We start from the raw sequence: 26,092 nt of genomic DNA on the forward strand, positions 1-26,092 counted from the left end.
GTGTAAACTCATGAGCTAGCATAAAAGTGTCAAACTTTTTGTACCATTGCCGTGGTGCTTGCTTCAGCACATACAGGCTGCGTTTTAGCTTACACACCATCTGCTCTTTTCCAGGAACTACAAAGCCCTCGGGCTGTTTCATGTAGATTTCCTCATCAATGTCATCATGCAAGAAAGCTGTTTTTACATCCATTTGATACAGCTCTAAATCCAAAACAACAGTAAGAGCAAAAAGTGCACGTAAAGTGGCCATGTTCACAACATGTGAGAAGACCTCTTGGAAGTCAATCCTTTCTTTTGTGTGTACCCTTTGGCCAACTAGCCTTGCCTTGTACTTGGGTTTCCCATCAACTGTCTTTACTTTGTACACCCATTTGTTTAGAAGTGGCTTCCTTCCCTTGGGCAATGACACAAGATCCCAAGTATCATTTGCATATAGAGATTTAATCTCTTCCTGCATAGCTAGCTCCCACTTACTGCTGAACTCACATGACTTAGCCTTTTTGTATGTAAGAGGCTCACCCTCATATGTAAGCATCACATAATGCAAGGAGGGGTTAAATCTACGTGGTTGCCTTCTTACGTGCATAGACATGCATACCCAATGATCAACATTTTCAGGAATTGGGTCTACATCTAGAGATATATTATTTTCAGCATTTATTGATTGCTATAAACCATTTCCAGCATGCTGTTCATGCTATACAACACCTTTGTTTTCATTTCTAGCTCCTGCATTTGCATAATCAACAAGTCTATCTTGCTGCCATGACCTCCTTGTGCTTCTATTTGCTGTCCATCATCATCTGGCTCAAAAATAACCGGTTGATCATTAGTTTTAGCCTATGGTACAGCACCATGAAGCTCATTTTTTGAAGTAATAGGTGGCTGCAAACTCTGAAATTTCACTTTTTTCAGATCTTCATTAGAGGCTAAAGTGCCTTGTAGCAATTTTGCCTCATTAAACACAACATTATGGTTGCGAATAATTTTCTTGGACTGAGATAACCACACTTTGTAGCCAAATTCATCCTCATCACCATAGCCCATGAAAATGCTTTTGGTGGATTTTGGGTCAAGTTTGTTCCTCAGCTCATCCCTAACATGCACAGAAGCATCATAGCTAAATATGTGTAAATGGTCATATGAGGCCGATTCGCCAGACCAAACCTCCTCAGGGACGCCATTATTTAAGGACCTATTTCGAGAGCGGTTGCAAATGTGAACCGTGGTTTTGATTGCCTCTCCCCAAAATGCATGAGGGAGACTAGCAGTGGACAACATGCATCACACTCTTTCACATAAAGTCCTGTTATATCTTTCAGCCATCCCAATTGAAGAAGGGATGTGAGGGGTTGTAAGCTCCCTCTTAATACCATGCAAGTCAGAAAAGGACTTGAATTCAGTCAATGTGAACTCACCCCCATTATCAGTTCTCAAGCATTTCAACTTTCTACCTGTCTTAGTGGTCACAAATGCATGAAAAGTTTTAAAAACAACAAACACTTCACTTTTCTTTTTCAGAAAGTATACCCAAATCTTCTTGGAACAGTCATCAATAAAGGAGACAAAATATGCAGCACCACCCAACGATTTCACGGGTATACTATATATATCAGAATGCACTAAGTCGAAGACAGTGGACTTGTGAGAAACATGAGAGTAAAAGGAAATTTTTATTTGCTTTCCAAACTGACACTCATTACAAAAGTCAAGTTTAGAGTCTTTTCCATCAATCCTCTTCAGAGAGGTAAGGAGATCTGAAACCAGGCTTTCTCCTTGGATAGGGTGGTATAGTCCTCCATCTGAATTCAAGTGAAATTCACCTTCAGCCTTGTTGAATCCAAGTTTTGGAGCTTCCAATTTTTGGCACGCTTCCCAAGGCTGTTGCTAAACCCTAATTTCTATTGCAAACTAGGGTTTAAAGCAGAGAAATTTGTAATTTCTCAATCTCCAAGGGTCCAAATGTTGAGATCTTTGGAGCGAGGCTGTGAAATAGTTGGGAGATGAGAGGGAAAGCTGTAGAGAGAGACAATTCAGAGTTTTGTTGCAAAGAATGGCTGAAAATCAGTCAAGTGCAACTGTTGCCATGCCACAACAGCATGTAGATGCAAAGATTTGAATAAAATCAGTCATTTACTGTTGCTGCCCTGCCTCAACAGCCTGTAGATGCTGTTTCCTGCTGTTGATTGGTCTTCTTTTGTCCCTTGGCTACCTCAGAAGGTCCTCCAATGGCTGCAAATCAGACGAGCAGCCTCCTCTCTCTCTCTCTCTCTCTTGCAGGCTGAATTTATAGAAATGTCTCTCTCCAAGCTCTAAAGACATTTTTCAGTCTTGCATGGGCATTTTTCATAAGTGGCAACCTTCTCAAATGGTTTTTCCAACATTTTTCATAATTAAATATTAATTTTCAGCCTTAAAATACTGAAAATTAATCTAATAATTATTTCGTCGTCCTAAAAAATAATCTGACTGCCCAATAATTAAATTGGCTAGGCAACTTCCATTCCTGAGTGTCTCTACACCATCTTTGACCATTAGATTGGCGTTAGGTATCATTAAACACCACTTGTCTAGTGTCACCAACTGACACTTATGGCCAAATGGATGACCTAGGCCAACAATTGGTACCAGATACCACCAAGTACTTGTGCGGCATAACTTATAACAACTTTTTCCTTTGATATCCCGTGATTTCTTCGAGACTCGGGCTCGTAAATTTACTTTAACCCCAGTTGCACCTCACATGTGTATCATTTACTTAATCATGTGATTAAAAATTAATCCACATGTTAAGTGAGGTTTCAAAAATACATGTCCTCATGACAACATCAAGTCCTTTTTGGTTCATATGGCCTAATCTCTTATGCCATAACTCCAAGGTGCTGCAAATTTCAGCAACTGCAAGAAACTTGCCATTTAAGGCTTTGCAGTGCAAACAATACAATGTGCCCTTCTTGGTTCCTTTTGCAATCAGCATGGATCCCTTTTTCACTTTCCACAAACCACCACCAACCAATGTGGTGTAGTCATGCAAGTCAAGCTGATCAACAGATAGTAAACTCTGTTTAATGCCAGGCACATATCTGACATCTTTTAGCACAAGCTCTTGACCATTGCCTAAAGACAAGTATATTGTGCCAATCCCATCAATACTGCAAGCATGTTTATTTCCAAGATACACCTTTCCATAACTGTCTGCATTGAACATAGCAAAACACTCCAAGCAAGGAGTCACATGGAAAGAGGCACTAGAGTCTATAATCCAAGTCTGAGTGACACCATCATCAACTGACAAGAGTGCATCAATCACATTAGCCTTGGTAATCTGCATATCTTGCATGTGACATATAAGGGCATCATAATCAAGTGCACATAATACACCGGCCTCTGTATCTGAAAGCTCCTCTATGACTACACTAGAGGCCACATTGGCCTTTTCCTTGCCTTTGGTTGTCTCAGATGCATCTGTCTTTTCTTCCTTCTTCTTTTTATCTCCTGCATTTTTCTTTCTCTCTTGTTCCTTCTTGTAATACTTGCAATCAGGTTTCTTGTGGCCCTTCCGACCACAGTGATAGCAAGTAATGTCACTCTTTTCCTTTCCTTTGCTCTTGCTCCTGTTTCTGTGTCCTGCATTTGCATTTTTCTTTTCAGTCCTGCCTCTTACATTGTAAGATGAGTTGCTGCCTTCTTCAATAGACATACGTCTAATTTCTTCATTCAAGATAGAACCCCTCACTCCATCATGTTAGAGATTGGGGTTATTGCTGAGTGAAACCACCAAGGTCTCCCAAGAGTTAGGCAGTGTCATGATCAAAAAGATCGCCCTCAACTTATCATCAAAGTCCAAATTTGCATCTTTGAGCTGATTTAGAATCCCTGTAAATGTAGTCAAGTGCTTAGCTGCAGGCTTTGACTCATCCAGTCGCATATTCACAAACTTGCGCATTAAATGCACTTGATTAACAGGTGTGGTGATCTCATAAGTGGTTTTCAGCTTCTCCCATATTGCATAACCTGTATCTAAACCCTTAATGTTTGTCAGAATGTCATCAGTGACACTGATATTTATGTAAGCCACAACCTTTTTATTTACTCTGGCCCAATTTGCATCAGACATTAGTGCGGGTTTATCTTCCTGCAAAGCATCCTCACAATCCTTTAGGAACAAAATGCCTTGCATATTGTCTTTCCAAAGGTCAAAGCCATGTCCATCAAACCGTTTGATCTCTATCAAACTCTTGATGTGTGAACTGGAAGAAGTTGCAACCATTATATCACGAACACAAGAGTAAATGCACTAATCTGCAGAAGCACAAGCTGAACCAGCAAAATACACTACTGTTCTTTCTCAACCAAAAATAAATCTTTGCTGTTTGTACATGAAACAACCACCACACGGGCAAAAATGCAGAAATTTATCAAATTTTGCGTAAATCCCCAAAATTTCAAGTCCAAAATTACATAAATGTCAGTCAATCTGACCTAGCTGAGCAAAACTTTGTCAATACATGAAAAGCCCTAAATTTCTGGGATCCAATGTCAGGAAGTTTTACTCAAAAGAGCAAAATTTCGACAAATTTGGCAAAATGCCCAATTTAATTGAGGTCACCACTCGCAATATGTGCAATTTCTGACTCGAAAATCATTGATAAGCATGAATGATGTCAAATCTAGGAAAAGCCCCAAATTTCTTGCTCGAATCTTCACAGATTTGAGATTTGTGCCTCCGGCGTGTGAACACCCACCAAGGCAAGTAATTGAAAAATTAATTTTTTTTTTGATTTTAGAAGACTGACGGGAGGTCGTTGACTGTCGCATGACGATTGACATGATCCGCTGGTTAGTCAATGCATACCCGTTGTGTTGTAGCCGTTACCCAGTCGCCCGCCTGTAGGAACCGTCACGCGCGTCTGCTGGAACTATTGCTCTGGTCGTCAGTTACAGAAAGTCGCCTGCCTATCACTTGCTTGTTGTCTGCATGTTTGCTACCAATCGACTCTGCTTGTTGCTTGCCTGCTGAAGGTCACCTGCTTGTTGGTCGTGTTCGACCGGTAAGACATTGGGAAGCGTGCACAAAACCTTAAGCTCTAATACTAGTTGTTGAGTGGGGAACAAAGTGAAGAGCACAACTGAGAGAGATGAAGGTTGAGCAAGCGTGAGCGAGAGAGAGTTTGACGGTTGAAGAGTGAGTGAGCAAAGTGAAAGTACGAAGTTGATAAGAGTGTACCAACAATGTGTTGCTACACAAAGAATAAATTGTATTGATACTTAGGGCATGTAAAGGGTGCATTCACATGTACTATACAGGGGGGGTTAAAACCGGGCCTTTACCTTTATCCCAACAATGAGCTTTGATTTGGGGAATATGCAGGCGTGAAATGGTATTGATGTGGCTTTTCTTGACCGGCATATTGGGAATGGGGATGAGAAAGATTCGGTGGAGTTGGATGGTGACTCTTTGGCCGAGGATTCTGGGAAGTTGATGGAAGGGGATGAGATGGGAAAACGTTGTAAGATGATGGTTGATGAACCGGTTTTATGTGCTTTGAATTTGCCTTAGCAAGATGTTCGTGTTTCTTGCTCACAGACTGATGGGTCTTTTCAGTTTATGCTTGCCACTGCCAACAATCTTATGCCAAATTATGTTCATGCCAATGAGGGGAAAGCGAGCTCTTTACCAAAAGGGGATCATGTGGTTACTGTCATGGGAACTGACCTGGTTTAACAGCAGATTGCTGCCTTTCATGAGAGGGCAGCCATACTTTATTTTACTGCACATCTTTGGCGACTTCTTTCTTTGGTTTTGAGAACCCTTGGTGAGGTGTTGGTGGAGCCCGGTTTGCCATCCTGCAATAGGAACATGGCTTGTATATTTAGGGACATAGGGAAATCTCAGCCAACCAAAATTCGCTTTGTCGTCCTTGGGTTGCAAACATTGGTTTTTGAGCTTAAATGGGGCACATTTGCTGGACACTGCTTTAGATGTGGCCAATTGGGCCATTTTATTTCCGAATGTGATAGAAGCCTTGAGGTATTGCAATGGTCTTTCGATCCTAACATGGATATGCAAGAACATGATCGCTAGTTGATGACTCAGCAACAAGATGCTACTCTTGTGCCTCTTGGCATGGACATGATGATAGAAATAAGGATGTTTCCCAAGTTGGTATTGAGCGTGTATTGCATTCAGTTGGTTAGGATTTGCCTCCTTAGGATGATTCTTGGATCACTGTGGTTAGGCGTAGTGCTAGATAGGAATCTCGTTCGATTCCTGCTCACCCATTTCCTCACTCTATTACTTAGACTTTTCAACTTAGAGGTAGTGGTTTTTATGCGAAACCTCAATCTTCGTGCGTGCCTACAGTTGGTGTGGATGATAAAAGTGCTTCTCATTCTGCTTTGCACTTTGATGCGTGTGGGAGGCTTTTCCTTGGTTGGAATGTTTTCAGTTCTCAGCAACAACAGTTCCCTTCTTGTGCTTCGATTGCTAGTTTGCAAAGGACAGATTTGTAGATGTGATCCATAGTGAGATGGAGAGATTTCAAGCTTCTAAAGCTACGAATGTTAAAGGGAAAGGGAAAGTGGTGATTCAATCGTTTTCTCTCTTGTGGTTTATCATGAGACTTGCTTTATGGAATGTTAAAGGCATTTCTTTTGGCAGTAAGCAGTATCGGTTGTGAAAAATTGTGTTAGTTGGTAATTTTGATGTTTTTTGTGCTGTGGAGCACAAACAACATGCTTTGGTAGGTTCTTCTTATGTATACAAGGATTATACAATGTTTTTTAGTGGTTAGGGTCCACATAAATTTGGAGTTATGTTGGTTGTTAGATCTTCCTTGCAAAATCCTTGGTTTCTCAGGACCCTTGCGGTAGAGTTTTGATGCTAGAAATCATATATGAGAGTGAGGTTTTGTGACTGGTGGGCGTGTATGCTTCTTCTATTGATCGAGAATGCCGTCAGCTTTGGGATTACTTGCACTGCCTTGTTTGTCAAGGTTTTGTTATGGGTGATTTAAATGCGTGTGTATCTGCGGATTAGGCGACTTTACTGCACTTGGTCATGGATGGTCCTGAGCGGCAGGCTTGGGATGCATTGGCAGCTGTGTCTTTGAAACAAGGCACGTGGCCTTGGATGCATCCTTCATAGTTTGGATATACTTATTGTTCTCTTCAGCATCCAAACACCTGGGTCAGATTTGATAGGATCTACATTTGTTAGAGCAATTCTTTATTCTTGCAGTGAATGATATATGAGTGGAGCGACAGCATGTCTTGCCAGATGACTATCCTTTGGTTTTGGAATTGACCCATAGACTTGTTCATGCCTTTAAGGCTCTCCGTGCTCATTTGCCTCTTCATTTCAACCAATCTTTTCTTCTGCAAAATGAGTTTTTGGAATGTATTCAACAATTGATTGCTTCTTTTAGCTCGAGGGTCCTATTTGGAGGGATGGAAGCATGGTTTGTGTTTAGGGATAATGCACAAGCTTTGTGTAGAGAGTATGGTATTTAGCATGCTTTTTCTTTTTGAGCTGAATAGCAGCATTCACAAACTTTGTTGGCTCACTCGTTGTCTCTGTATCTATCAGGGGATACTACTGATGACTTACTTACATGCATTGAATGGTTGAAATGTAGAGTTCAATCTCTTCAAGAAGAGGAATATGCTAAATACAAATTGCTAGCCAGAGCGGCATCTTTACATGATAATAACTGTCAATCTCATTAATTCTTTGGTCGTTTACACTAGAAATATGCCCGGGAAAATATTGTGCGTTTGATGGATGAGCAAGGTGTTATGGTGACCAAACTTGCTTCCATGATTTACATGTGTGTTGACTTTTATAAATCTTTGTTGGGTTCACAGTTCACTCTACTTGCTGATACATTTGTGATTTGGTTAGTACTTAGGTTAAGCCAGAATGAGTTGATTTGATGGAGGCTGATATTGCAGAGGATGAAGTGGAAGATGTACTATTCCATTTGTCTTGAAGGAAAAGCCTTGGCTAGGATAGGCTTCCTAATGAGCTGTTTTTTGCCCATGTTGAGCAGCTTAAGGACCCATTAACTTGCTTGTGTCAGCAAGTTTGGAATTCTAGTAGGATGCCTTCATATTGGAAGATTATTGTGATTCGGTTGTTGCCTAAGGTTCCTTCTCCGACTTCTTTGAAACAATGGAGACCCATTTTTGTTATAAGTTATTTGTATAAAATCTTTTCTAAAATCATTGCAATAGATTGTAGAAAGTATTCCCACACTTGGTTCATCCACGTCAATATAGTTTCAGTAAGGGACGGAATATAATGCATAGCATTTTGAATGTTCAACTGGGGATTGATTATGCCAAAGCCTCAGGCGAGCAGGTTGTTATGCTTCAGCTTGATCTTGAAAAGGTATTTGATCATGTCAGCTGGTCTTTCTTGCGGCAGGTGATGTCTACCATGGGATTTGATCCTCGCATGCCTTCTCTTGTTGATACCATTAGTCAGGGTGCTGTGGCTCGTATTGCAATTAATGGGGGGAATCACATATGAAATTGCCTTGTCTTGTTCTCTTCGGCAAGGTTGCCCTCTTAGTTTTTCGCTATTTGCTTTGGTCACTCACCCAATGCTCTCATTGTTGGATAAGTTGGTTGATCAAGGCGAGATTGTTGGTTTGTCTCTTGCCAGTGGTGCCCATCTTTTGGGTCAATGTTTGGCTGATGATTTCTTTATGTTTCTTGAGGCTGATCGCACTAATATTAATAGGGAAATGGTTATGTGGAATCTTTTTGCTTTAGCGTTGGGGCTTCATGTTAATGCTTAGACATCTACCCTAATTTCTTGTACGGAGAGTGATTTGCAAGCTTTGGATTGGTAAGGAGTTGTGATTTCTAAAGGAGATATTACCCGTCACTTGGGTTATCCTATTGGTGTGGATGTAGCTCCGTGTGGCTTGCTTGATTGGATGTCATCCTATATACATGATCGGTTCATCTATTGGAAATCTCAAGGCTGGCCTCTTCATGTCAGACTTAAAGGTGCTCAATGCATCATGATCAGTATGGTCTCGTTTTTTCTACCCTTACTTCCTTGGACTAAGAAATCTCTTTTGGAACTGGTTCAAAGTGTTCTGTGGAGGTTGCTTATTGGGGGTCTTTCAACTGGGGATTTGTTACATGCTCGCAAGATCTCCCATGGTCGTTGTGTATTTTGGACTACATGTGATGAGACATTGTTTCATCTCTTTGTCTTTTGCATTGTTGCTCAATAGATTTGGAGTTTTGTTTCCTATGTGTGGTCCTCGGCGACTTAGCAATGGATATCAGCTCGCTTGTGGATTATGGGAAGGATCCCTTCTATGTTTGCCTTGCATAGACAGCTCTGTGGCATATTTGGCGTACTCGGAATGCGTTTATTTTTTATTTTGCCTCATTCATCCATGGTCATGTGGCCCGTGTTCGTGGTTTAGTGTTATGGCAGATCTCCTCTATGGTTTTAGCTGATTTGGTTCTTCCTAACATTGTTGCTTCTTGGCTGGATATTGTTTGCTTCACTCTAGTTGTTTTTTTTGTGTGATATTTGTGTGTTAGGGTCTTGGTAGCCTTTCGCCTTGATTTGTGTTTGTTCTGTTTTTCTTAGCTGACCTGAGAAACCCTTCACTTGCAGTTTTGTGTTTTGCATTTTGCGCTTAGGATTTCACAGTGGACAGTCCCAAAAATGGGCTGGGCACCCAGAGTGGGGCGCCATCCTAGACAGTCGGCCCCCTCCCTCCGGGGGCCACCCTAGACAGTCTCTTGCCTATTTATAGACTGCCTCTGTCACTCATTCTTTACGGTTGATTCATTCAGTCTGTCACCTCTTCTCTCCAGCATCTCCACTACCCTTACATCCGTTCAGGAGGACATTGCAGCTCGTGGTTTGTGGCTGTCTTCATCATTTTCCTTGTGCTACGGCACCCTTATTCCCTTGTATCACATTCACTCCATGATTGAGATCTTCATCATTCCATTAATCAAAGTTTCTTCTCTCTTCTCTTCTCTTCTCAGTGTTTGCTGAGTTCACTCTGTGTTCCTCCCAGCAAACCCTACTGTCTCGCTAGTACGTCATCTTTTGACAAGAGCATCGCTAGACTCAATGCCTTTGGGCTGAAGCAATGACCACCGCTGTGCACATTCTTGATCAATTTCTACTTCGGCCGTGGTTGGTGTGGCTCCTTTGAGGCTTATTTTGGAGAGAAGCCAGATGTCTCTTATTTTAGGGTGTTTAGGTGTGATGCTTATATTCACGACTTGAAGAAGAGAGTCAAGTTTGAGCTGGCTTCCAAGAGAGAGGTGTTCGTGGGAAATAGCTCAAAGTCCTAAGGGTATCAGCTTTATGATTATGTTTCCCATGTACATGAGTTGAGATGTTTGGTTCATGGAGTTTCTAGTTGTAGAGGGGAGTGTTGAGCATCTCATTCTTGGAGATCTAGGTGATAGTTGGGCACCTGCTCGGGTACCTATGGAGCCTTTGCCTATTGAGGCTCCACTCTCAGTGGAGAAGCTTGGAGAAGATTGCTTCACCACTGAATACACCCGTTAAGTTGGCCTGGATGGATATTTCAAAGAGTTTAGCAAATGTTGATGAGTAGTGGAGGGAGTATCGGCCGCCTCCTCGTTGGGCACAAGACACACTTCGTGATTTAGGGATCAAGGGAGTTTGTGAGGAGTGGGAGCCGCAAGATGGTTAGTGGTGGTCTTGGAGAAACCAGACACATACCATTGAGCTTATTTGTACTATCTATTGTTTGATAACCTGTGCCATATAGGATATAGAGCTTACCTCTGCCAGTCATAGCATTGGAAGAAAGCTATGGGGCAAGAGTTGAATGCTATTGAGCGGAATGGCACTTGGGATCTTGTGGCTAGGTGCGTTCATAAGAAGGTGATTGGTGTCAAATGGGTCTTTAAGACCAAATATCACAATGATGGTACTTCGGATAAACACAAGATATGGCTTGGTGTAAAGGACTTAGCATAACGGTCAGGGGTGGATTTCCATGACACCTTTGCACCTATAGCTCGGATGGCCACCATTAGAACAATTCTTGCCTTAGGTAGCTATAGGAGATGGATGGTTTATTAGCTTGATGTGAGGTGTGTGTTTCTAAATCTGGAGGGCATGCATTGTTCGTGCCTTGTGTGGATGATCTTATTTTGACAAGTGCCCATGCCGAGAAGGTCAAGGAGAGTAAGGCGGCACCACATGAGGTGTTCGAGATGATGGATATGGGCCTTCTCCATTTCTTTTTAGGCCATGAGATATACTAGACTTCGAGGGGGATTTTTATCTCCTAGTAGCAATATGTGCAAGAGCTTTTAGCCACGTTTGAGATGGCAGAATGTAAGGCGATTTCTACTCCTATGGATCCAAATTCGAAGGCTACAACTCATGTAGATTCTTTGGCGGGGGATGCTACCTACTAGGTAGTTGATTGGGTCCTTGATTTGGCTTCTTAACACTCTTGTTGATTTGTGCTTTCCTATAGGTTTATTGCCTAGGTTCATGACTGAATCCAAGATGGTACATTGGAAGGATGCGATGAGAATTTTGTGGTTCTTAAGGGGGTCCCCGATCTTGGTATTCATCATCTGATAGGTAGTAGAGATTCACCTTTGGTTCTTATAGGCTAGACGGATTTAGATTGAGTCGGAGATGTTGACCACTAGAAGTCAATGGCAGGATATTGCTTTACTTTGGGTGTAGGTGTTATCTCGTGGAGTAGCAAGAAGCAACTCACTATTTCCCTTCTTCCATAGAGGCAGAGTATAGAGCGGTGTCTTCTACCACATGTGAGTTGGTGTAGCCTTGGAGGTTACTAGGAGAGCTGGGCTATTCACATACAGGTCCTATGATACTTCATTGGGACAATGAGAGTTGCATTGCTTTGGCATTGGATCGTGTGTTTCATGCTAGGTTGAAGCACATTGAGTTTTAGTACCATTTTATTTGTGAGAAGATCTTGGATGAGACCGTTGATGTGGTTTACTAGAAGACAGAGGATAATCTTGTAGATTTGTTTACAAAGACGCTTCCCTAGGTTGTTCTCTGATAGCACTCTAGATCCTTGAGCCTTATGTCGTGTCGAGGATGATCTGAGAGGGGTTTTAGAGATTAGTCATCTCCTCGACTAGCATTTCTCAGGTTACTATTGGTGCAGTTAGTTCTCTCAAAGGTATTCTTGGAGGGCATTACTAGCAGTCAGTGTACTGGCACCTTTTTCGGGCAAGTGACTATGCCATGTGGCAGGCAGGCTAGTCAGCGCTGATTATTTTATACATTTATGATGCTGTCAGCTGGTTGTTGATGCTAGTGGCCAGAGAAAAGGTCAAATGGTGGGAGGTTTAAAAGTGTGGTAAGTTGAAGAATTGACAGCTATTTGCATCAGACTCAGACACAGCAATTACAAAAAGAAAAAAGAAAAGCTAATAAATGAGTTCTTCAAGGAAAACAATTGACAACTAATAATTTGACATATCATGGGCAAAGGTGGGTGACAATAGTTTGCTACTGGAATGTGGCTGTGTGGATCAGAATTCCTTTCCATGAAGTGATCTGAATTCTGATTTTGTACATATGTTTCAAGATAATGCTAAAGGCCATGTGGAGGAAATGTAGTATAGTACTATTATCATCATCATTTTTCAAGTACTTCATTGTTTTTGCTGATTTCTTGTTTTTTGTTGCTTGCAGCCTTGGCATGCAGGACTCATGGAGTCCTTTGAAAGTTCTAGCTGTGGCAAGTTTTGTGAATGCGTCAGGGGATATTTTGCTTTGTTCTGTCTTTAAGTATGGTATAGCTGGTGCTGCTTGGGCAACGACAATCTCTCAGGTATACATTTTGAGTTCACAGCTTTTGGAGGGATAACAGTGTTAGCAAAGGATACATTAAAGAATTATTGTCTGTGCTCTGAAGTAGTCATAATAAAGTGCTGCAACTTCAAATACCATCATAATTGTCATGGCTAAAGTTGTGTATTATTGATAAACTAGATTTGCCTACTAAAATTTTGGTCTTTACTCCAGTACATTGGTGGGTATTTAATGCTGAGGTCACTGAACGCAAAAGGTTACAATGGACTTGCATTGGCTGTTCCATCATTTAAAGAGTTAGTGTACATGATAAATCTAGCTGGTCCGGTTCTCCTAACAATGCTTTCAAAGGTATGAACCTGCTGAGACTCCTCAAGGTGTGAGCATAGGTTGAAGACTGTAATACTTTCATTCATTATTTGCAAAACCAAACATACCTGCTATATATTGGCAGGTATTATTTTATTCTTTTGCTACATACCTGTCAACGTCCTTGGGCACTGTGACTCTAGCTGCTCATCAGGTATTTGCACTGTCAGAAGCCTGTGAAAGACTATGGCAATGTGTTGCATGTAATCTCGAGTGATTGTCAACATCAGGTCATGCTAGGACTATATGCAACATGCTCTGTTGCTGCAGAACCACTGGCACAAACTGCTCAGTCATTCATGCCCTCACTTATTCAAGGGCCTACTCGAAATTTAAGAAAGGTAAAATGTTGCTTACTTGACAATAGAACATAGACCATTAATAGCAGCAAGGAAGCTAAAGTGCAGATTACCATATTTAGTTGGATACAGTAAGATAGATTGCTAAGAGTATACTACAGTTTGAAAACGCTTGTTTTCTTAGATCTACATTCTAAAGCTCTCATGTGGCATTATTTTAGGCTCAAACACTCTTACGGTCACTTCTCTTGATAGGAGCTGTGTCTGGATTGTTGCTGGCATGTTTTGGAATGTGTTTTCCCTGGTTTCTTCCTCAACTCTTTACGAATGACAGAGCAGTTGTCAGTCAGGTAACTTACCTCTAGCATGCTTCACATTTATTACTTGAAGGATGCTGTTTGGAGTATTCACAAAAAATCCATGATACAGTATAACTTGGCTTTTCTTCCTTTGAAGGGGGATTTCATAGAGGGAAACTAAAAGGTTGATTAATGGACTTGAGGAAATGATTGCATGTTGAGGAAGTTGTTTCCTGTTTGGAATATTTATAGACCTGCAGATATGCATTTCCACCCAGAATGTGTGAATAAAGACTTTTTCAATGTCATGCTGATAACTATCAATCAATCAAGAGGAAATGGTTGCATGTTGATGTAGCTTTTTGCAGTTTAAAATATTTCTAGATCTTAGATGTGCAGTTGCATCTAGAATGTGTGAATAAAGGCTTTGTCAATGTCATACTGATTTATCTCAAAATTTCAGATGCGGACTGTCAGCATGCCACTTTTTTGGGGTCTCGTAGCTAGTCCACCTTTGCTTTCCCTCGAAGGAACTTTACTGGTAAGGCATGCTTATCAAAGTGAAAAGCTTATAAGGCTTGATTTTGAGAAAAACTACAGTGTGAGTGAAGGAGAAGCACTGAAGTCTCATAGGCTAATTATGTCTACCTAGGGATCCATGTCTTGTGTTCTTAGAACATTTGGATGCTGTAGAATGTGATCAGCAATGAAAATTGACTACCCTTATTTACAGTCTGTTCTTAATTAATGTCATTGCATTCTTAGAACTGTTGCATGCCTTAAATATAGATAGTTGTGCTACAGCTTTGAATGAAAAAGGGGTTGCAGCCAAAAAGGTTATACACTGCACGAAATGGAGAAACACAAAACATTTAGATCCATGAGTCAGCATAAATGTTAAAACTGTTTGAGATGTACCACCATATATTTATAATTTAGCAACTCGGCTGTTTTAGAGGTTGCTAGACAAATTACTACAGCCCACAATCACTTTAAATGAAGGGCTTTTTCTTCCAGAAAAGGGAATTTATGAAAAAACTCTAAGCAATAATCATCAATAAGATAAAAATAATACAAAATCCAGATACATTAGACAAGCATAAGCATAGGGAATAGACATCTGCCAGTTTGGCCAATCTCACGGAGAATGCCTATTGCATGGGGTAGCAAAATCATCAGTTTGGTGGTTTTGGTGGTTTGGGGTCCTAAATCATGGAAAATTGTGTAGATGGAAGGTCGTCTTCTTGAGTGCCCTTGATGGAGCCAAAACAAACCTTGCTAGTAGTAGGGTCTATGATGCCTAGAATAGACCAAGGTAGGTGTAAGTCAGTAACACATACCTTAGAGGGCCTTAAGCGAAAGAGATGAGTGTGAGGTTAACCTTCATGAAGGGATAAGAGTGGATAGGTGGCCATGGAGCCATGCAAGACTGGAGGTGTAAGTGGATGAGGACTAAAATGTGAAGTTTTACAAAGTACATGTGCTTAACAGTCTAGCTGGAGCTGTCTGTAAATCAGAAATTACTCTTATATGCAGGCCTATCAAGGAAATCTGGTGGGGATGGGGGATAGAAGTCGTAGAGGGGAGAATGTAGCACCACCAAGGGCAGCGCACCTGTAACATGGAAAACAGGCCATGCCTACCCCAGCTGTGAATGAACTACTGCTAACTAGAGGTGAAATTAAGAACGTAATATAAGAATATATATCTATTACTATTAATACATTATCACATTTACAACATATCATATTAATATTATTAATAAAAGATAAGAATAGTAATACGTAACGATACTACGTGAGTAACAACCTATACGAGAGGAAATGATATATGATGCTTATATGTGAAGTTTTTGCAGCTAACAATACTCCTCTGCTTTCATAATGCGATGCGTTTATGTTACTGGGATGTATAGCACCCAATATTTTTAAATCGAAGCGCTGCAAAGGCATGCACTTAATATGACTTCTCCGAATGTTAATTGGAGCTACAAATTGGGTAGAAAAACCGGCCCACAACAAAGCCATTGGATTTCGTGGGGGAGAAAAAAGGAAAAGGAAAAACAGATTCCTTTAAATTATTGGCTTACCGCAGTACTATTTAAGACAGTACCTTGTAACTGCTTCCATTCGGATGATCACGCTCATGATCAGAGCCAGGTTTTGATCATGGGTCTCTAGGTTATGAGCCCAGCGCGCTGACCGCCTGTGCCACTGTGATTGTACACATCAAATTTTCCATCATAACTATTTAGTCCTTTATAGGACTGTTTTACCAGGCCTAAGGGGCTGTTCTTTGGACAGCCAAGCAGAGAGGATATAGCAGGATGATGTGAAGAAGAAGAGGAGATGATTGCTGCACCTATTGCACGAGCGCATGAGATGATGAACATTAAGTACATGGAGCCAAGTCGGGTGAAGAAGAGTTCTTAGCACTGCTGTCCAAGAGACTAGGTTCGTGTTCAAGAGGTGCACTTCTAGATGTCTAATCAGGCTATGTGTGGATCCACCCCAAGTGGTTCTAGGAAAAGGCTTAAGTGTGCACGCATGCGCACACGCGCGTGCGCGTGCGTACACACATCTCGATTTATTATTGTCTCCACGATCCTGGACTATATTTTGAAGCAACAAGTTAGGCATTTCTGTTGAATTACTTTGTTTATTAAGAGCGACCAAGTCAAGCAGTATTGATACTCAAGCCACTTAGAGAATGTGAAAGGTGGTAGTCCATGTATCTCACGGTGTTTTACCAAAAGCAAAATTGAATGTGGTTACATTTATGGAATAATCAACATTCATATGGTAGAGTGTCAAAGAGTTTTGGAAATACCATTTTGTGCGCAAATGTCAACTCAATATGGCCTTAATTGTGGCGAACTTCCTATCTGCATTAGCTACAAACAATGGGAATGCTCCTGACTCGATAATAAATGATTTCTTGTTTGTCTTTACAATATTGAGGAAAATAGGAAAGCTAACAATCAAAATGCCCTATTTTTTCATACCAAATCGTATTGATACATAACATATGGTACCATAGGGAGCAGTCCGTTCTACATACTGAGACAAGTGTGGTGCTATGTGCATTGATCGGCACCCCAAGGTCTTTATTGCTCACTTGTTCCTAGAAGACCGGGTTTGGCTCCTTGGCATACAACATAGTTTTTTTCATACTTGTATGTTTGAGCAAACAAACATTTGCAAACGTCTTTAAAAACTTGCCAAGGATGTTGCGGATAACATACTTTGCAAACATATGAAAAGTATGAAAGTATGTCCTGAATAACATACTTGTCTCAAAATGTTTCAAGAAAACAGTCCGAAGTGCCCAAAATTTAATGATTATATCTTGGTGTCCCCGAATCTGCTGCGATTTAAGTTCATAGGGCCCAGGCGACTTGTTATCTAGCAAAATCGACTTCTTATCTAGCAACCCTTTTGGTGTACTTAAGACTTTGTTGAGTACTTCAGCCCACTTCTCTGGATCAACATACTGTTTTGGACTGTTTTAGGTTAATTTTTCTCTGTTCTTAGGATCTGATGTCTACGGTGAGTCTATAGGCTTACACAATGTCTACACAATGTGGCTCAGGTATGTCAAGTTTTCACATTGTAATGTGTGTGTTAAAATGTAGATGTGTCATGGGAAAATGTGGTTAATTGAATGTATGCTAGTAGAAAAGTATGTTAAAATTTCAGGTCATGTATGGTTCAAATTTTGTCAAGTTTTCACATTACAAAGTGTGTTTTAAAATGTGTGTCATGGGAAAATGTGGTTAATTAAATGTGTACTAGTAGAAAAGTATGTTAAATTTTCAGGTCACGTATGGTTCAAACAGTACCAGTGAAACATACTTTTTTTATACTTGCACCCATATGTGTATGCATTCGAAAAAGCTATGGGATATGGTGATTTCTGCTACTTCTTTGCTGTGAATTTTGTGGTCTTTTAGTCATGTGAATTTTGTTCTTTTTTAGTCTTTTGATATAATATAACTACTCATTATGGAAAGAAAGAGAGGATTCATGAGTGTTTGCTGCCAATCTTTTGTTGGTGGGCTTGGCTGGCCTGAAGGCCTGATCTAAATATTTCTAGACATAAATTTAAACTTCATCATGAAAGAAAAGAAAAAAAGAGGATTCCCTGCTCTTCTTGCTTCATTCTTTTTCCTTTCCTCGTTTTGCTTGTGGTGACTAACTGCTGCTGGATTGAAAGATAGGAGGCTACTGCATTCAAGGAGTCTACCAAAGGATTGTGAGACCACTCCTTACTTCATCTTGGTAGCCTTGAATACAACAAAAGAGGAGAGAATGGTAAGTCTAGTACACATTGCTCATTGAGCTTTCTTGTGTGCACCCATAGCTTGGTAGAGAATAGGGTGTGCACTAGTGGGTTGAAAGCATACGAGTAGGAGCTGGCTAGGTGGGAGCTAGCTTGAGTCTTTGATCCTGGAGCGCTTGAAGGAATAACTGTCCCATCTAGTCCCATTGTGCCTTGAGCTCGTTTGAGGGAAACACTTACTCATCACCTATAGCAGTTGAAGATTGGTCTTATGGATAGGGATGTCATGCAGGTGTTGTAGAAGACCAAGGCGGCCTCATGGTTTTGTTTCACTTGTGGAGAAAAGTGATCACATTGAATCTGAGAGGGGATTTATGTATCCTTTGTGGAATATGTAGAGAAAGAGGTTGCTATTGCCCTGACAACACTTGAGGTAATGGAGCAGGGAATCAGGTCCAGGGCATATTAATTGATGGCAAGCAAGTGGATAACTTACTAATAAGAGAACTAGGGAGGTTGCTATGCAAAACAGATTGAATGCTGAAGAAAGGAGACTCTTTATGTTTTTATTTCCCATTGAGTGGCTTGTTGGGGCTTATTTCTTGCATGTGGACTCCTGTGACAAAACACACCACCCAGTGTTCATGGGTCTTAGGTGAAATGCCATTGACTCCAGCATGAGGTAGCTGCTCCATGGATGGAGATCATCTCCACTGTGATTGTGCATCCGTTGTGAGTGTTCTCTTTTATAGTAGCTGTGTGGCTTCTTAGGTTGTTTTCTAGTTGTCTCTTTGACTTTAGTTGGTTGGCCATAATGCCCGATGCAAAGTCAATGTTTTTTCTTCTAGCGTCTGAAAGGGAGAGACAGTAGACTGACGTCTCAAAGCACAAGCTAAGACCTTAAATAGGTCAAATGTCAAATCTTAACATCTTGACCTACATATAATGCAATGAGATGTTAAGGGTGACATTATTCCAGCCCAAAAGATGGTTCATACAATCTTAGTAGGTGTTACATACATGGCACAATATGTCCTAAAGTTTTTGATTGCGAGACACAATGTTAGTAGGAGTATATCTTAAACTCGTGGAATCAAGTTTCTGATTAGTGGGACATGTGACTAGGCAACAAGTGGTTTGGATGCCTTACCTGTAGAACATTAGTAATCAAATGATAAATAGTGTTTATGGAAGAATAGAATACAATCAATGCAGCTTTTGGGGTTTCTACGTTGGCAAATATGAAAGCCGTTCTTAATTTAGCTTATAAACCACAAATGTGTCACAAGAAAAATCCAACTGTCTCGAGACGTGTGATTGTGCAGGCAGGGAGGGACCTGAAGTTCCTTAGTCTGAGCATGGTCCTTTGCTTTTTATGCGGTTCGACTTTACTGATGGTCTGCTACTACCAGTATGACCTCTCACGTTTTGAGTGTTGTTTGTGAGATATTCCCTAATATTTTGATGTTTTCATGGGACAGACGTGTACGAAGGTGGGTTTTGGCCTTCTGGGGATCTGGTGCACGATGGCTCTCTTTCAGACAGTGAGGGACTTTGCGTGTGTTAATTTTAAATTTTGTTTTCTATTACTCAATATATATAGATCTTAATATCATGCTGTTCGCAGATACGGTTCTTTCTAGCCTTTTCCCGGCTGACCTCTGAAAATAGCTTCTTAAGGGACTCCGCAACCACCCAGCAGCTCTCTCCAATTTAAAGGCATCCTGTACTAGTTTGCGAAGCAGTGGTCTATGAATGCTGCAGTTTCATTTGTGTGTATCTCAGGTTCAGATGCCTGCACATCCCTATTGATGCAAGGGTCCCTCTGTGCAAATGTTCTGCAAGGTGGTCTCTGCTCACTATTGGGAAGGCTGGTCCCCTCTGGCTTGGCTGATTATCTCACATCTCACATGCATGGAATGCACATGAATCCTGAAATCGCTTAAGCTCTGAAGATTTGCCATAAAAGCAAAGCATAGCCTGGAAAGCTATCATTCTTGGCCCTGTCCAAAAAGGCAGGACAGAGGCACAATATGCCTTTTAATAATCCAGTCATTAACACTAATAGAAATTAGCCTTTCAACACTCATCATGGCAATATTTGGTTAATTGTATGACAAATATTAACATTCTTAATATTATTGGTCCTTTTGCGGGTTATTGCTTGAGTTTTGAAATTTTTATGTTGAATATTTAAGAGAATTGCAATGATTGCTCTTACATGTAAGGATTTACCATTAGATGCTGCTACAAGTAGAGGCCTTAAATGTCTTATCATCCAATGGTAAATCCTTACATAATTAAGAATATGGTAATTATTACACTTATATGTATGGTTTATCATTGAATGCTTTTACATGTAGAATTGTAATCATTACTCTTACTTGTAAGGCTTTGATAATGTTTTCTTATTTTTCTTTTTCATTCAATGCTTTTTACTAATCTTACATTCGACGTTTACTAATTTTTACTACTTACATTCTACTTTTAATTTCTTGTTTTTGGAAGGGTCATATTGCTTGTTGACATAATAATCTCTTTCTCTCTCTCTCTCTCTCTCTCTCTCTCTCTCTCCACAAAACAATTGGTACAAAGTTAAAGCATGAAATAGCTATCAAAGACACTACACATAGAAAAGCTTGATTGATATTTCAACGACTTGGTACCAAGAAAGAAACAAGCATATTTAGCTAAATTGGAAGTAGATATATATTTGTTATTTCTGGGGTAAGACAGTAAGAGGGCCTAGGAGTTATTCCAAGAAAGGGAACTCAGCATGATGATCATAGCACTAGAGGCATGGTATGGGTATGTGAAGAATTTCTATGACGTAGAAAGTCAATCCCCTATGTCCCTCTTGCAAGGGCCTCATCCACTTCCAATTCATACTTTACTATAGGGATGGCCATAGACACAATTTGTAGATTGGAGAATGCAAAGGCACAAGGCTATAATGGCCTTGTTGGGAGACATTTGACACATGCATATAAAGTTCTTGCTCCCTTGTCAATGCACATTTTCGTTCGAGCCTTGTATTAAGGGTTTTCGGTTAGTTGGGTAAAGTGTACAATTGTATCATTCTTTAAGAGCACGGAGCCTATTATACCAGAGAATTATAGGCAACTGTGATTGGTCCAACTTGGCCAATGTATATGGTTGGTATGAGTGAGTGATAGGGAACCTTTGGAATACCAAGGTGATTGATTGTGTGTAACCCTAAGCATGACATTGATATACTCTTGTTAGGAATGTGGATTAGTTTGCTAGATTCCAAGTATATCTCGGAGTGACATTTATGTGATCTACATTTTCATTGCAATATGTAGTAATTGCTAGGTTTGATAGAGGTTATATAACACTTGCAACATATGTTTAATTTCAAGAACCTTATACTAATTATGGCTATTTGATTCATTGATTACCTTGGCCTTGCATATGCACCTCAATATGGAGATCGAGTCTTTTTCCAAAAAGACTTGTCGGTGTATTAAGAGGTTATTAGTGATGCTTGTTGGCATGATATGAAGCAAATCATTAGTATTTCGTGAGATTATTAGAGCAAAGATTGGAGCAACAGCTATGGTGAGGCATTCTTTCACGATGTGCCTTACAAAGATTACGAGGCTTCTGGGATATAGATATTTGTGATTGGCATTCTCTTTCTCCAAATGGTTGACATAGATTGGGGATACACATTGTTGGTATGGAGAGGTAGTCATTGTTTAGGACACATCGATTAAAGATTGATGGACTTTCACCACTCTTGTGCACATGGATTAGAGATGAATGTACTCCTATCACTCAAGTACATATGGATTAGAGATGGATATACACATTGGTTTTCCATACTCAAATATTATGCATAGAGTGAAATGAAGTTATCATGGTGGATATTGTGAAGATTGGTACAAATCATACAATGGTGCATTCCCTAGAGCCTCTTGGTATAAAGATGATGGTTTGGATTATTTTGAAGCGTGTAGACTGGAATCAAGTTATCAAGGCATATATAGTGAATATTGGTATAAATCATATAGGGGTGTATATCTTGAAGCCCCTTAGTAGAAAGAGGAGACAACATCAATGTCATTTTCTACATGAGTCAACAAAAGATTCCATTTTCAAGCCAACATACATGGACATCCATCTCTCTCATGGGAGATGTAGTGCTATTGGATGGATATGAATATTATCACACTCGATTAGGATTGTGACATCATGATGTGTGTACAAACATGTTTGAGGATATGCATACATTTGAAAGTTATGTCGTTAGGTTGTCTAAGAAGTACTTTGCTTGTACATGTATATTATGAGATTAAAGAATGATTTGATTACCTTTTATAGGAGAGGTTTGGGCCTAGGAGTATTCTTATTGGAGATTTGTGCATACAAATAGAAGCTTTTGAGGAGTAAGACAAAAATAGCGGTAGAGTCAATGAGATAGTTGTAAAAGAGTGCCAGGCTCATTCCTGTGCAAATTGTATGCACTAGTTGAGAATGGGATAAGTTAGAACGGTGGGAAATAGGAAAAGAGAGCCTAGGCTAATGGTCGGCCATGTAAAAAGTGGGGATGACCGCCTAAAAAGTAGGGCATGTATATAAAGCTCAAAAGTGAATGAGAAGATCATTCTTGTGTGTGGCCAAAGCTTCTTCTTCTTCTTCTCTTGTTTCTTACCTTCTTGCTTGTGCTTGAGTGAGGGATTGAGGGAGTGTAAGGGAGTGAGTGTGTAAGAGTGAGGGATCGTGGAGAAGAAGCTCCCCATCTTCTCTCTTCATCTTCTCTTCTTCTATTCTCTTCTCTTTTCTCGCTCGGCTATGGAGGATGGAGCTTGACGGAGAGGGCTTGAGGTTGCTTGAGCTTGCCGCAAGGATTGTGGAGCTACCGGAGTGCAAGAGAGAGGAGGGAACTCGATCGAGCATCAAGGTAAGCTCACTATACCCATAAGGTAGGCATTGCGCATCGGCTATGTGAGAGGTAGCCATGGCCGCTCGGCTTGAAATGCTTGATCAATAAGCGGTCCGTAGGTCTCGGGGTAGAGCTCCGTAGCTTCCCTTCATTTTGGTTCCGTTGCCGGGACCGACAGAATCGAGCCTCGAGCGTCGTGCACATCAAATCGAGCATAGAAGTAAGGTTTGCAGCCCGAACCGGTGCTCGAGATAGTTCGGAGATTTAAGAGGTTTTAATCCTTGGAGCAAGTAAGTATTTTGATTTGTTATTGAATATTAGAGTAGGACCATAAATCTCCATCTTTGTTTTTTATTTTTGTTGCATTAGGTTAAGATTAGGAGAGGAAAAAGAAGGAAAACAGAAAGGGTTCAGCTGCTATTGGAAACAGGGAAATAGGGGTACAAATTCAAATTTCTGGTTGGAAGAGTGTGAGGAAGTATTTTGATTTGTTGTTGAATATTAGAGTAGGACAATCCATCTCCATCTCTGTTTTTTATTTTTGTTGCATTAGGTTAAGATTAGGAGAGGAAAAAGAAGGAAAACAGAAAGGGTTCAGCTGTTGCTGGAAACAGGGAAATAGAGACATAAATTCAAATTTCTGGTTGGAAGAGTATGAGGAATTAGCTTCTGAGGTTATAGCAGGCTGGGATGGGGCAATAAGAGGGCCAGGGAACCAGGAAAGACCACACTTGACATTCTACTTTGTGAAAGAGAGTGAGTTTGAGAGCCAGGGAGAGAGAGAGAGCTGCAGGGAGATCCTTGGAAGTGCCATTCGATTCGAGCACCACAGTGATTCCAGGTATGTTTGGTATTTCCTTGTAGTGTTTTGCACCTATCTAGAAGGCACTGGATGATTCCATGGAGTAGGCGTTGAGCTTGAGTCATCGCATGCAATCTGCGGACTGTCGTCTGTGCAGTCGGACCAGCCCGTCCGATTCCCAGAATCGGACCACCCAATTTTTGGAGTTAGACCGTCCAACTGTGAGAATCGGACCACTTCGTCCGACTATGAGATTCGGACCACTTCGTCCGACTATGAGATTCGGACCACCTCGTCCGACTACGAGAATTGGACCACCCGATTTCTGGAGTCGGACCGTTCGACTACGAGAATTAGACCACTCCGTCTGATTGCGAGAATTGGACCATCCTGTTCGACTGTGAGAATCGGACCACCCGATTTCTGGAGTCAGATCGTCCGACTGCGAGAATCAGACCCAGTGCCAAAATCAGACCACGTGTTCTAGTCTTAAAAATCGGACCAATTGCAAGGATTGGACCACTTTTCCTAGTGTGCGAATCGGACCATTGATCCTAGCACCACAATCGGACTACCCTGTCCGAGTCTCAAAATCGGACCAGCTCGTCCGATTCCTAGAATCGAACGGTCTGATTCTGAGGATCGGACCACTTCACCAGAACTTAAAATAGAGGGTTTTTGAACCTGTCTGACAGTCCTAACCACCCTGTTCACATCTCTGACCCCCCCTGGAAACCCAATTTAGCCCTTAGAAGCCACAGACCAGACAGGATAATTGAGGATTCACCCCAAACAACTAGACACTAAGCGGACCAAATTTAAAACTTGACTTGACTTTCGGTAACCAACCAACCAACCCTGAAGCAGAATAGAGAACGCAGCATGGACTTTCAGTAAGACCTTAGATCAACCAGAACCTATGCTTAGAGCCATATCAGGCTACAAACGTGAGGGAAAGAGTGAAGTTTGCATTGAGCATTTCCTGCATCTGCACCTCACTTTTGATTTTTTCACCAAAGGTGCACTACAAGAAAAGAAAAAGCCTGTTTTCCCACTGAGCACTAGAAAGCACGAAGCACAACTTGTGAATAAGATTGACAATTGCTTTCAATAACAAGGAACTCATCAAGAGATATAATAACATCAAGGAACCCACTATTAGCAGAAGATCCCAAACCATAGTTGGGTGCCTGAGAGCCCCATCAGTAGGACCTTGAATATCCAGAAGGCGACAACATAGAGGATCGGACGCTGCCGGAGCTACTCAAATTGATCGACGACCTTGTGGAGCTAGAAGTGGGAGCAATGTCAGGATTACGAGGCAGACAAGGAGAGGACCGACTAGACTTGGGAGAATTCCCAGTCTTAGTGCAGGAGTTAGTCAATGAGTACGACTTGTTGACTAGGACGGTAGTTCAAGGCAGACTAGTAGAGGAAGTGGTAGCAAGCCTAGAAGAGGAAAGAAAGGCGATTAGAAAGGCGCTAGAGAGCATAATTGCCTATAACCACGAGCAAAAGGCTAGGAAACTCCAACAAGATGTAGACATGTACGAGGCCCAGTGTGTGTGCCTTGGCTGGTGCAGCCAAAGCAGGGCCAAATGCAGAGAGAGAACGAGCGGCAGAGGCTGACTTATCGTTGAGTGAACTCGTAGCCAAGGGCTCATTGACAATACGTCCACCGAGCAGAGCGCAACAACCTTAGCCACTGCATTACTCTCGGAATTAGGGGTCACGCAAGGGGCAATCTAGAATCCCTATTGTAGCAAAGCAGCTAGACAAGTATGAACCTAGCAATGACCCATATAGCTTTGTGGAGAAATTTGAACAAGTTTGCAAAGCAAACGGTCTCACAGACCTTGCACAACGCTCTCAAGCTTTCGGTCTGTGCTTAGGTGATAAGGGGAGAATTTGGTACACTAGTCTAGATGCAGCTGAGCGTACAAACTTTGCCCGTCTTAAGGATCTCTTTATCAAGAGATTCTCTGAGGCAAGGTACTCTGACAATCTCATTGTCCGTTTGATGAATGCCAATTAGAGGGAAAAGGAAGACGTAAGGGACTATGTCACTCATGTGCATAGCCTCTTCAAGAAGATCCCTGCAAATGAGCGACCTAACGAGAAGGCTGTGTCTACCGTATTTATAAATGGAATTCAAAGCGAGGAGCTCTACAAGGCTTTGGCTAGTAACTCCACTCTACACTGAGACGTGCTAGCTAGAGTCTTTGAAGAGGCAATAAGGGTGGACGATCAGCTTAGGGAGCGAAGCATGAGGAACACTAGTCGGGACAGTACAAGTTA

General features: G+C 41.1%; 1 protein-coding gene across 6 annotated transcripts in view; it reads left to right on the plus strand.

Annotated features, from left to right (window-relative positions):
* Positions 1-20,243, plus strand: part of LOC148021917 (protein DETOXIFICATION 46, chloroplastic-like) — a 69,935-nt gene extending 49,692 nt beyond the window's left edge. Inside the window, exons 6-14 of one of the 6 annotated variants that reach the window (XM_087697445.1) lie at positions 12,716-12,854; positions 13,049-13,186; positions 13,290-13,358; positions 13,435-13,545; positions 13,725-13,853; positions 14,266-14,343; positions 19,409-19,480; positions 19,565-19,627; positions 19,711-20,243. In XM_087697445.1, coding sequence (XP_087553571.1) covers positions 12,716-12,854; positions 13,049-13,186; positions 13,290-13,358; positions 13,435-13,545; positions 13,725-13,853; positions 14,266-14,343; positions 19,409-19,480; positions 19,565-19,627; positions 19,711-19,800 — 889 coding nt within the window. In that variant the 3' untranslated portion in view covers positions 19,801-20,243. The other 5 variants (XR_015694419.1, XR_015694418.1, XM_087697446.1 and 2 more) reach the window with 5 other exon arrangements.
* Positions 20,244-26,092: the final 5,849 nt, after the last annotated feature.

The sequence above is a fragment of the Lygodium microphyllum genome, chromosome 17, assembly GCF_053477565.2.
Source record: "Lygodium microphyllum isolate KBCC chromosome 17, Lygodium_microphyllum_v1.1.10, whole genome shotgun sequence".
Lineage (NCBI taxonomy): Eukaryota > Viridiplantae > Streptophyta > Polypodiopsida > Schizaeales > Lygodiaceae > Lygodium > Lygodium microphyllum.